The following is a 13,598-nucleotide window of genomic DNA, read 5'->3' as shown; positions in this document are numbered from 1 at the left end:
GGGAATGAAGCATTATGGGTATCGGCCAAATATGTGGGAGTGCTGGGAAAATATTTGCGTTTTGATTTTGTTGTATTCTGCGTCGTTTATTGATTTACCCTCCATTATAAATATTTTTCCTCCCTCTTTCTGACGAACAGCATGAGAACAATGTTTTTTCCTGTAAATAAACGCAGCGGTGGATTTTTTAAAACAAAGATCTCACATAAATAACGGTTATCCCCGAAAAGCACTTTATCCTGCAGCAGAATCATTTCCTGCATCCTGGATTGCAGTCATACGGAATTCGGTAAAAATTGGTTTTGCGTGTTTCCGGGGAATCGAACCCACGATCTTACCGGTGTTAGCACCACGCACTGCCAGCCGAGCTACAGGCACTCAGTATATTAAATGCTAAGAGGTTAAAAGAGGTTAAAAGGAATTTCTCCATATCCGGATGCAGCTGGAATCGAATAACTTGTCTGGAATCAAATAACTCTCCATTCCTTACATTCTAAGTTCAGACTTTTTTCCTTTGGAGTCTTGGCTAATTTTATAAGTTAATAAAAATTCAATAAACCTCAGGAAGCTCCTCACAAAGACATGACGGACCTACATAAGCCTAAAAAATGTCTTCCAAACGAAGACATCAGAATGACCTCACTGGCCCTTTTTTTTCCCTTCCTTGATTTATTTTTTCTCCCATCAATTCAACTTCCACTAATTTCAACAAAGCGGTCTCTTACATTGTATGAAATGTAAACTTTTGGTTACCCAATAATACAACAAATTACTAAAGGAGTCAAATTTAGGTCAGTTTGTTCTGGGACTGAAACAAACACGTCTAGACGCAAACGCTTGTGAATAAGCACCCTTATCTGTGACACAAAACAGAACGGATCATTTCGCTGGTCAACTGTTACTCGCTTACCTAGTGTTGAAAGCAGAGGTGTGTTTGCGTATGTGTGCACCTGTCTGTCCTTGTAATATCGGTGAAATCGCAGATTTCGGAAGAGTGTGATTCTCAAAGGATGACATGTGCAGGAGCTGTGACATATTGTATAAAGCAAGATGTGAAAAATCGTACACGAGTTGCTCTATGAATGTGATTATTACAATTTTCTGTTGGTTTCATCAATGTACATCTTAATAAAAAATCCACAGTAATGCCATGTATTCTATACATTTCACAATTTCTTTTTTGTCACAACATTTTTGCATTGACCTGTAAACGTCCTGTAAAGCAATAATGAAAGATTGTGAAAAGCGCTAAAGAAATAAATGTAAATTGAATTTAGAAATGCATTGTATTGTATACGCTCTAGACCCACTGAGATGTTTATCTCTTTTGTACTTTGTCACAGTAATCTTCAAACCAATGTAGTAGTTGGTGGTGGGTGTTTGGTACTGGTTTTACAGGTACCATTTTGGGCACCAGTATGTGCCCACCTCTAAAGAACCCGCACAAACTCTCCTAAACTCCTCTTGTTTAAAAGCCAGTCTATTAAGAACAGATTTTTCCTTCAGTTGTCTTTTCCAGATTTCTATTACCATGTTTGTGTAATTCTCGCTCTGGGGTAGTATTGAGTTGCATTGTGTGGTGTTTGTGTACGATGCCACTTTGTTGATGGAAGAATCCACTCCAACTGTCTCGGCGCTCTCTTGCCACTGCCACAATGCATTATGGGTCATATGTTTAGCCTTTAGAAGTACCCACTTTTGCATAGGAATTCTCAGATTCTCTTACTCCTACAGCAATTAAACTCATTTCTATAATGCTTTTTCAAATGTGCATCTTTACACAAAACTTGAATACACAGAAAGTATGCCCATTTTTTATTAAAGCGTATGCAAAATTATTATGCAAAACATCAGTGAGGAACTGTGGTAAGGAATAACAAATAGACAGACAACTGACATACGGACTGCTCTCGCAACAGTTATAATGCTTAAACAAGAGAGACAGACAGACTCACCGACAGATAGATAGACAGACAAGCAGATACAGTACAGTAGATAGACACAGAGACAGACAGACAGATAGATTCATAGACAGACAGGCAGATACAGTTAACAGACAGAAAGACAGATACACAGACAGACAGACACAGAGAAAGACAGACATGGAGCAGTCAGTCAGACAGACAGATACATATAGACAGAGACATAGAGAGATACAGAGTGAGACACGGGGAAAGATAGACAGACAGTCAGACAGAGACAGACAGATACAGTAGATAGACACAGAGGATGGATAGATCGATCTCTTGGTAAATGAGGGAACGGATGTATTGCCAGAATGACTCTTTAAAACGCCAGTGCTGTTTGAATAACAGTGCAGTACGTAAGTAAGTGTCGAATTAAACAGAATGAGGCCGTCGCTGTGCCAGCATGAGAGGAGAAGCCAGTTGCACTGTTTAGTTAGTGGCTTGTTTTTCCATGTAGGTTAGTGTGTGTGTGTGTGTGTGTGTGTGTGTGTGTGTGTACTCGAGGTGAGATTTTCTGGCTGCTCGAGTTGGCTTGGTTATTGCCACGCTGATACTTAAACAATCAGCCGATTGATGATCTGTGTGCATGTGATCAGTTCATGAACCCTGCATCTCGGCACTCATTCAGTTGTTCCGTCCAAACATTAGCACCCCGATTTCATTTAGCAAACATTGCAGAAACTGATGTAAACCAAGCGCAGACATTGATCTATTGTGAACAACCACTATCTTTGATATTTTGTTTGGTGCCACTACAATTACACACCTGAAAATTTCAAGAATACCCAGTTGGATGGATCCAGTACGTCTATCGTCGCTGTCTTTCCGAAACCTTAAATGACCAAATTTGCTATTCAAATGATTAAAAACTGTGTTTACAAAGTTGGCAAGCACTTTTTCATACTTTTTATGGGTTAGATATTTGCAGCGACAAACACAACAAGTGACTAATAAGAATGATTCATGGCAAAAAATAAAAATCAGCAAAATTGGAGAAAAAAGGTTCAGAAGGACAGCAGCGATGCATTCAAGATATGCATTTATTTTTATTAACATAGATTTTCCTTGAGGATCTAACCCATGACCTCTGTATTGCAAGCACATTGCTCTACCAATTGAGCTACAGGAACACAATACGATGGACAGCAAGTGTCAGATGCAAAGTATGTGCGTCACTGATCATTTCCCCAAGGATTGGATTTGATTGCATATTTGCACAGCAAAAAAGAAATTTAGCACACTCTGCCCGACCCTCTTGGGTGCTTTATTAAGTGTTACCATGTGTTATAATGTACTGCCATTTCATTGAATCCATCCAAGTGAATAATCATTACATTATCTTTCAGTTCTGAAGTCAGTGATACAGTGTTGGAGGAAAATCAGGGTGAAAAATTTAGGATAGATTATTTTGGTAAACTCGCCCCTTAAGAGAACATCACATTATTCTTCATGCGCGGACACTTCCTAATCCAAGGTGATTTACAGTGCATTTGTACCAAAGTATCAAATGAGCAACCTTTGAGGGCACATCTGGCCACTAACCACTAAGCCACAACACCCCTGGGAAAGAAGCGGGCTGAAAGAAGCAGAAAGCAGCGGGAGGGTCCGCGTTTTCCATTTGAAGATCGCTGGAAGCGCCGCTTTTTCAACTCGGCAAATTTGATGTGACAGCACTAATGAACAGCTACACAAATTACCTTAGCAACTCCAGGCTAAGCAAACAAACATCTCACCCATTCATTAACACACAATGGAGTCTCTGAGCTGTACATCACTGTATACATTTCTCCAACCTTCTCTCTCTTTTTTCTCTCTTTTAGCCAAGTCTGTGGTCTGGACACATACGCTCTGCTTCAGAGAGCAGCACAGATTTAAAGCATCGACTCTAAAGCATCTCTCTATTTAAGTGTTGATCTTCACTAACACATGGAAGCTGAGGATGTGACCCCTGACTGGCTGACTCAGCGGTTGTTACGCTCACTTTCCTTCACCACCTCCTTCAGTCTTTTGTCTTTATCTCTCCTTTTATTTACCTCTTTTTTATTTATTTTCCTCACCTCATCTTCCATTTCATCTACTTTTATTTCCTTCCCTTTTAATCCCCCACTCTTTTTCATGTTTTCCTTCCTCCTTTTTGCGTTCCACAGGAGTCATGTAGTGGTTTTGAATGAAATGATGAGGATAAATGAAGGCTTTTTTATTTTTCTGATAAACTACTTATCCAAATAGACATTTTTGCTTATGAACATGGCAATGTAGAACTAGCATTAGTCTGAATTCATGCTAGCATAATCTGATATTGCACTGTTCCTATTCTCTCCTTGCACATATAAACGGCGTAAAGATTCTGTTTATAAGCATATTTTCAGTCTGTCTGTAGTTTACCATAATTCAATCATTCACACATGATTTGCAATCTGGCTTCCCAGCACAACGGATGTCTCCGGTCTCTAATGTCACTGTCTTTCTAAAACATCGATGTAAACAACTTTTTGAAGATGCACAGAAACCAAATCGCCGACTCTGTTGAAACACCAAGAATAAACACTGGAGGAATTTCGCAAGACATTTACAAGTACTGTTTTAACTTCTCCATGCAGTTTGTTATATAAGAATCTGAGTCACTAATCAACATCATCTACCCCTGATGCCCTGGAGGGGGATTTAGGGTGTTATCCTTTACACAAAGAAAATATGCCTATATACAGTATATACTGTATATATATACAGTATATGTATATATATTGTCAGTATATTAAATCATGCATTTGAAAATGTATATAATAATAGATTTTGAATGTAGTACAGTATTACAATATATAGAAAAATACATGAGGAATGGCAACTTTTCATATATTGAAATATTTAAGCACTTTCCAGCATATTTTCCAGTATATTCACATATTTGTTTGTTTTGTAAGGGGTGATATAGATACTAGAGTAAACACAGAATTAGAGAGTTTGATTTATTTTATCAATTTGTTTGTATTTCAGTTCATTCATGTTGTTGGTCAATGGTTTTCCAAAAGCCCTTCACGACACAAATACTGAAATTAAACAAACACTACTAAAAACAAAATGAATACTGTTGAATCCAAACAAATACAGCTGAAACCAAACAAACACTACCGAATCTAAACAAATACAGCTAAAACCAAACAAATACCACTGAGTCCAAACACTGAAACCAAACAAAACGTTTTAAACACAAAAAACATTACAACGATAAACTGATCAAATGAAAAACACTTAACTAAAAAAACACTGTTCACGATTACGTTTTTTATTCTTTTTTTGTCAGTGTTTTCCATGTTCATGTTTAGCGCGAAGTTATGCTTTCACATTTTCTATTATCCCAAATGAGATCCGGAATACTAAGCATAAAATGTCCCTGTTTAATGACATAGAAATGGGTGTCATGAGATATCACATCTATCTCTGCCACTCCTGGGCTCTGTATACAGAAAAATAACTAGTAACTAGTAAATTGTACTTTGATAAACTACTTTGAAACTGGTCCACAAATCCAAAAAGCATCAAATTTTACTTTCTCGATGGTATTATCTGTGATTATATCTGAATTTAAAATGCTGTTTGTGTAAAGGAATTTTTGGTTTCTGCTAAATATGGCAATGAGGGTTTACTTTCTCTCCAGAATCTTTAAGTTAACATAGCGCTGGTATGATGCCACATGTTAACAAAGACTGCATTAATCTAAAACCCCATTCGTACTTTTCAGACCACCAGGGGATCAATGAAGAACTACATAAGCCTAGATCACATCTGATCTGATTGCTAATTCTCCAGAATACCAGAACAAACACCTTTCTACGCTTTTTACTACTACACTATCCAACTGTCCAGGTCCAAATGTAAACAATGAGATGAACGTTTAAATACAAGGGTGCTTAACATATGTCTTTAAATGTTTATAATCAAAACACTTCTAGACACGTCTCATTTCCTCCTAATTATTCATATCAAATGGACCCGAGTCTATTCTGTGAATGCACTTAAAGATTTCCTGTACCCATAAATTTGTTCACAGTAATGACGGTACCACGAGATGAAGACTGCACACTCAGCACTTTAGAGGAAGGGAATGACAGAATAAAGAAAGAGAAGCCATAAAGTGGGGGTCTTTTACATCAGATCGGAGAAAAAATAAATGTTAAACAAATGACTAAATACATACACTCTTAAAAAAAAGTGCTTGAAAAGGTTCTTCGATGTCATAGAAGAACATTTTGGTTCCATAATGAACCTTTAACATCTGAAGAACCTTTCTGTTTCACCAAAGTTTCTTTGTGGCCAAAAAAGGTTCTTCAGATTATATATATATGTATATACTGTATATGTTTATACTGAATCAGGTAAATGACTTCGCTGGCTCTATTCTTGGCTGTGCAAGTCTTGTCTTATCCCAAGGGACTTGTTTTCATTATCTAAAAGCACAACGTACTATTAAAATTCCTTTGTAAGACTGTAATTAGAGCACTCAGTTAAACCCTAGAGGAAATAAAGTAGAGCAGCACATTAACTGCTTGACTTTACTCTTATCGACAGATGAAGATTTATTACATTTTTCTCATTTCTGTTTGACGTGCGCTCATAGCAGCCACCTCGAGGCACGGCATCTCGGGTCAGAGACTGTCCATTATCACGCACACAGTGAGACATACAGTGAACTTTAACCTCCGGGCTAAACGTCTACAGTCTCATTCCATCACCAGCTGGGAAATACTGTAACAGTGCGGTGTCGTTCCTATCATCCCGTCCAGCAAACTTTAATGGACCTTAACCCTGTTGAAATATACAACACTCAGAGAAAGTGCTCCAAAAACCACTGGAAGAGGCGAAATAAGGAATTTAAAGAGAAAGCAACAAAAATAATGAAATGTAGTGACACAGACAGTACATGTCACGCGTAATATGAATATATAATATCGTCGCAGCCCTTCCCGAAACCTCGGATGTGCAAATTCACTGATTTTTAGGAAATTTATTTTTTTGTGGACATTTTTAAATGGTTAAAAACTGTCGTCAAAGTTGACAAGCACTTTTTAATATTCTTCATTGGTTAGATATTTGCAAAACCCAATGACAAACATAAAGGGTGATGAAAATCAAAATGATTTATGGCAAAAAATAAAAATGAAACAAACAAAATATGAAGATACAAGGTTTCAGAAGGACAGCGGCGATATATGGCACGTTAGGGTTTTCATTTTTAGTTAAACGTTTCATGGGCCAACTTGTCTATCTAGAAAAATTAACCAATGTTTTATGTGTTTTATCCATTACAAGTTAGCTTGAAAAATGTACCCGACCATATAAAAAAGCTGAAAAACCATCACTGTGTGTATATGTGTGTGTAAATACATAATGTACACTGATGAAAACACAACTTTGCAATTGTCATCATGTTTACAATGAGTGCGTAAGCAAAACCCGCTCGGCAGAGGAAGTTTTTTGCCCATTACTTCGATTTCGCGCTGCATGTAAACGCCTTTACCAGTTTTCTCTCAGTTTTGTTTATGTGCGCATGTCTGAGTAAATAATAGTAATAGTAATAGTATAGTAAATATAGCGCAATAGTAAAAGTCCCAAATGGAAGTAATAGTAAAATAATGCTGAAATGTCATCATGGTGCTGTCAAACGATTAATCGTGATTAATTGCATCCAGAATAAAAGTTTGTGTTTACATAATATGTCTGTGTAGCCTACTTATATTAATTTTGTATGTAAAAACACATACACGTGAACATGTTTACATGCACTGTAAAAAATCCAACTTGCAAAAAGTTGTAAAAACTATTATCTATTAGTTAACTGAACAATAAAACTATAAAAAGTTGACTTAACAAGAGGAAATAAGTTGGTTAAAAAATTGTCTGACCAACTTAATTTAAACTGTTGACTGGATGTGCACATGCAAGTTTACAAGCACACATGTTGGTTTGGTGGTTGGAGCATGCGCGCTGTAACATGATATGCCATTTTGATCCTCAGTCAAACGTGCAGCACGAGATCACGACAAACTTCATCTTTTCAAACATCATCGTTTAAAGTAAGTATCGTTATTCATTTTATTATATTTATTATATTGTTAAAATGTTTGTAAAACATTATTACACATTGTGATCATTAAGCATATTGTTCGCGACATGCAAATATCTAACGTTACCGTTAGAGTTTAGAATGCCAGTAAAATGTACGTTGTGTGTTTTGACCTGGGTTTGAAACTAAATTCATAAGTAATGTAGTATCACCGGGCAAGCTTATTTTAAAGTAAGTTTGCATGAACGTTCTCATCAAGGAGAAAATGTCGCAATCCGGGGTTTAGGCCTATATCTTGTAAATCTAATTTCATGTTTTACAATGCTGGCTAAATGTATCACAGTTATCAGACATAGTGTGCGATTTGTCTTATAAGTTAGACTTAACTCAAAATATAATTGTGTTGTTTATTACATCACAGAAAAAGCCGTTGGAGTCCACATGGAATGATATCGCCATGTGGCACGAGATCACGACAAACTTAATCTTTTCAAACTTCATCGTTTAAAGTAAGTATATTTATTCATTTTGTTATATTTATTAGATTGTTAAAATGTTTGTAAAACATCAGTGTGACCATTAAGCATATTGTTTGCGACAGGCAATCTAACAAATCTAACTTCATGTTTTGCAATCCTGGCTATATTTACCAGTTATCGGAAATTTGTTGTTGTTGAAATGCAAATTCACAATGTCACTTTAATAAAAAAATTGTTTTGTTGTTGATAGTGCATTTATTTTTCATTTTTTTCAGAATCTTTTTTGTGCCATTTTATTTGTTAATTTATTTGAATTTAATTTGTATTTTTACTCTTTTTTTTTATTTAGTTAATTGTTTGTTTGAAAATGTTAATGCTGATTATATATGTTCACATTGTTGACAATATTACATTGCTGAAAGGTGGGCAGACCATCCAGTGTTGAACTGCTTTGTTTTAAAGTTGCAGTTCTAAAAACTGTTTATTTCACATGTTTACTGGTGTTTTAATGTTTTATGCATTCAAAGAAATAGAGTCAAAGCCTAAGCATGTTAAAAGGTTAAATGTGAATCTTAATTTATCCTCCGTTAGTTTTAAATTGATTTTGAAAAATTTCCAGGATTTTTTTATTTTATTGCCTGTCATTTTGTTTCTGTTAGGAAGTATGGTTTTTATTTGACCTTGTTTATATTTCTTTCAACATTTTTTTCTGTTAGGAAGAATGGCTTTTATTTGACCTTATTTATATTTCTTTCAACATTAAGGATAATAAACAAAACTTGAAACCTGCAGTTATAGTTTTATTTTATAACATTGCTAGAACACACGAACATAACATATTTGTCCAAAAACTCACAGAAAAAAGTTCACTTGACATAATTTATTGAGACACATTAGAAAAGAATTAGAAGTCTTTTCAACTAACAAAACTATGTTCGCTGAACAAAAAAGTGACCTGTGACTTTACTCAGTGATTTGAGTTGAATGAACCACTTGGTCCAAAGTTGAGTAAACTCAAAAAAGCTGTGCAGCAAGTTGCCTTGAAATTTTAAGTTAAGTCAACTTTTTATTTTTTACAGTGTGTATTTATATTTCTGTATATTAAAATTACCTATAAATGTTTAGTGATTTTTATATTTTATTTTTTTTCTTAAATATATATGTATTTGTATATGTTCGTGAATACAAAATGAATAGGCACAGTACACAGACATACTGTATATTATGTAAACACAAAATGTTATTCTGGATGTGCTTAATCGTTTGACAGCCGTAGAAAAAATGGACCCAAACATGGACCCTTCATGCTTCCTTTTTTGACATAAATAAGCTTATCCGCATTATGCTTTATGCTGGAAGTCAAGACTCTTCATAACCGAATATGGTAAGGAGAGAACAATGAGTGAAGGCAGTGCTTTTTATTACATAACCAGCAGTGACAGGTCTGGATGTAAGAAAAATTCCTAACAATGTAAAGAATGCAGGTTGCATGCAACACACACACACATACACGTCATTATCTGAGTTCAGCTGCTATCACAGTCCAGCATCAACTAAACCCACCGGTACATGTGCATGACACCCAATCTTCAAGGATTTAAACCACACACTAGAAGCAAAGACACCCCCTCCTCTTTAAAACAGGGCTCCTCCTTACAGTCACACTCAATAGGAGTCTTTCACACATGCATAAGGGCAGCCAGCGTTGTCAGCACCTACAGAGCCTCGACAGACCCCTAAAACCTGATCTCTTACACACACACATTCACCATACACACGCACAGCATGCCATCTCGGGCAGCACATGACAGGAGGGCATGCCAACCGCAGTCCGTTTAGGAAAGTATCCCAGTGAAAACCAACCCACTGCTATAATTCCTTTAATAACACACACACATTTACAGAGCCTACTGTTTATGATCTTTGGAGGGAGATTAAGAATTGCAAAGAGACAGAAAATAATATTTTAACTGAACCGAATATAGCATTATTAGGAGCAAAATAACTAGCGGAAGATAACACAAGCAGGGGATTGTGGGTAATGGAGTCTGATCTGAGCAAGATGGTTGGTTTCCATGTTGTTTTAAGCATTTTCACAATGTAAATAAAACACTGGAGATTTAGAGGTGGAGGAGAGCAGAGGTGGCCTGCCAAAAACAGTTTACAGGGTTTGTTCAGCCCGGCTGAGCCAGAACACATTTACCAAAGACCTCTGTTCTCTTCTAACCAAAAACATTATAGGTATCTGGATATTGAGACAAAAAGCAAGTTATTTTTCATCAAGACAGCTCAAACATTCATTTTGGTCTGGGACTAGCCTAAATTTAGCAGCATCTAGTGGTAAAGTTGCGAATTGCAACCAATGGCTCACTAACTTCAATCTAACTACACACAACGTGTAATATTACCATTGACACCCACCGTAGCAGTTATCCTCCGCCCATGTAGCTGAGCGTACAGTATGGCCTCTTCGACGTGACCTCTGATCCCCAGCAGCGCGAGCTCCAGGTTGTGCTCTCCGGCGACCATACGTGCAAGATCCTGCAGGATGTTTACATACTGTCTCCAAGGCGCGTGGATCTCGGAGAGGCTTGCCAGGCACCCTCGCATTACATTAAGGCATAAGCCGCTGCACGCCCGAATCAGGGTGAGCCCACGGCAATGAGAACAATACTGCATGCGCACCAGCGCGCGCACGCACTCCTTGGACAACTCTGCCATGTCCGTCACGTTCATAACCTCTGACCCCACTGCGAGCGCTATGCTGAGAGCCCGACCCGCCTGTAGTGCACTCACTAGCTCTGCTGTCATCGTCCGGGGGTGGGGCCCGAAAGGGTTAACGTCCTGCCGGGTCATACGAAGACAGTCGCCGAGTTGGCTGTCGCCGGAAGCACCGGTGCCGATGCTCTCCGCCATGCTGGGGTTGACGATATGGGTGTGGACCAATGGGAAAAGACTGTCGAAGAAACAATGGACGGCGGTTTCCACGGAGACGTTACCGGTGCCCTGGAGGTAGTGAGACAGGTCGGTGTAGAGGCACAGAATGTGAGGGGATACGGAGGGCAGGAGTGACGTGTACATGGTCTCGAACAGAGAGAACAAGTGACTCTGCGAGAAGGACAACAGAGACTGGAACGTATCTGAAAGAGAGACAGAGTTAGGAATGAGATACAAAAACTAAAAATGAGACAAATAAGGGTCTGCAAAAAAATGTAAACCATTGCACTAACAAGACGTTGAGGCTATCTGTGGTTAAAATCTAAAATTACAAGTTACATGCAGATTTTTTTCTATTAGCCTCATTGTTTGGATGAACACCAACCAAACACGACTTGATTCTGGACTGAATAAATCCCATGATATCAGGACATTTAAAACCCAGGAGTCAATAAAGCACTTCTAAAATACGTTTAAAATGTTTTTTTGTCAGACCTTGACGTAATCATTCTAACTAAAACTTTCTTTAGAGCTCCACAGAATGTGTTTGGAACAACATGAGGGTGAGCAAATGATCACAAAACATTTTTTTTTCTAAAAATGCAAGAATTACAGTCAGAACAGATAAAAAAAGAGAAAACACACACAAAAAAAACATCATTGGGTCAAATCTAAGCATTTTCTGGGTTAATTTAACCCAACAGCTGGGTTTTTTTTGACCGAACGCTGGGTGGAAAATAACCCTGCATTTTTTCATTTAGTTCATTTTAGTCCTGTGTTTGGTTTGCTGTATATACTGCATGCACACACACACATGCACGCAGCTACGCACACACTTTCATTATATTATTGAGGTTATTTCATAGACCTCCATTGATTTTATTTCAAGCTGATGATATTTTCTATCCCCTAACCCTGAATCTAACCCTCACACAAACATATTCAATGAAAATCGTGATTTGATTCACTTGTGAGCCTTTTTCAACTTGTGAAGACCAGTAAAATGAACTTACAAGTTAGTTGTCATATGTCGGTGAGAACATTTGGCTCTCATAAATATAGCTAAACCTACACACACTGAACACACTCGTGCCAAGACTGGTGTTGGGTCAATGCTTTGTTAGTGCAGGGTCAACCTGTCCATTCAGCTGTACTGAACTTAAGCAGTACCACACATACACCAAGGTACCCAGGGTGCCACTCTCTCTAAGGCCACTGATGTCAGACTAAAGGCATGTTAGGCGAGAGAGGAACAGCAGCAACTGGACCGAAAATGAGACCAGGCAACACACACACAGAAGCAGATCTCTCAATTTCACTCCATAAGCTGTAGAGGCTTCCATCAGTGCCATCACAATAGTCCAGGAAAACAACAGAACCCCCCCCACTCACAACAGCTGTGGCACACACAACTCATACACACACTCTCTCCAAACCTGTCTCCATTAGGGACTGCACACACAGGACACGCACTTCCATTCTGAATGAACTCTTTCAGTTGCGGATCTCTGTACATGAGCATCAAAACAAAGCTCAAGAGTTAAACATCTCCAGCACATAGTTAACATTACATCTTTCCTATGGGTCTCATTGACATCTTAATTGAGGAGAGCTGGCAACAAGCCTGGAGTGATCTCCAATTTTTTCATACTACAAATTGACTTTTACAGCAAAGACTTTTACACAGAGCCATAATGACATACTAAATATTACATTTTTACACCTTCTGACCTAAAACTGATGGTACAAAATGATGCTGTGAATGGTTGCCGTGTGGTTGCAAAGATGTTCTGAGTGGCTGGCAAGTCAAAAGAGTCCACTTCTAAGTCTGTATGACCTCCATGATTCTGAAAATATGACTCGGACCCTACCTTTTGGCTATTTTATCATTTACTAGGCAAAAGGTGATAAAAAAAGTGTTATCACCTAAAAGTAAAAATAGTTCTATAAGGCCAGCTCAAACCTAAAATGATAACTGATAGCTTACAGTACAAGACAAGACAAATTGATTGCACTTTATAAAGTTATCTAATCGAATAAAATTTACTGAAGTTATAGACAACTTCATTATTTAACATTAGCATTCACGGACATTAACATTTAACATCTAAACTGCAGTACACAAGCTTAGAGCTAATAATGGGTAAGATATTT

The 13,598-nt window shown here is 37.6% G+C and overlaps 1 protein-coding gene across 2 annotated transcripts in view; it reads right to left on the bottom strand.

The window, feature by feature from the left end:
- gpc5c (glypican 5c) overlaps positions 1-13,598 on the bottom strand; it is a 132,872-nt gene that overhangs the window by 91,863 nt on the left and 27,411 nt on the right. For both annotated transcript variants that reach the window (XM_057333374.1, XM_057333375.1), the window contains exon 3: positions 10,929-11,647. In XM_057333374.1, coding sequence (XP_057189357.1) covers positions 10,929-11,647 — 719 coding nt within the window. The remainder of the gene's footprint in view (positions 1-10,928; positions 11,648-13,598) is intronic.

The sequence above is a fragment of the Triplophysa rosa genome, linkage group LG5 (genome assembly GCF_024868665.1).
Source record: "Triplophysa rosa linkage group LG5, Trosa_1v2, whole genome shotgun sequence".
Taxonomy (NCBI): domain Eukaryota; kingdom Metazoa; phylum Chordata; class Actinopteri; order Cypriniformes; family Nemacheilidae; genus Triplophysa; species Triplophysa rosa.
This window is presented reverse-complemented; position numbering and strand designations above follow the sequence as displayed.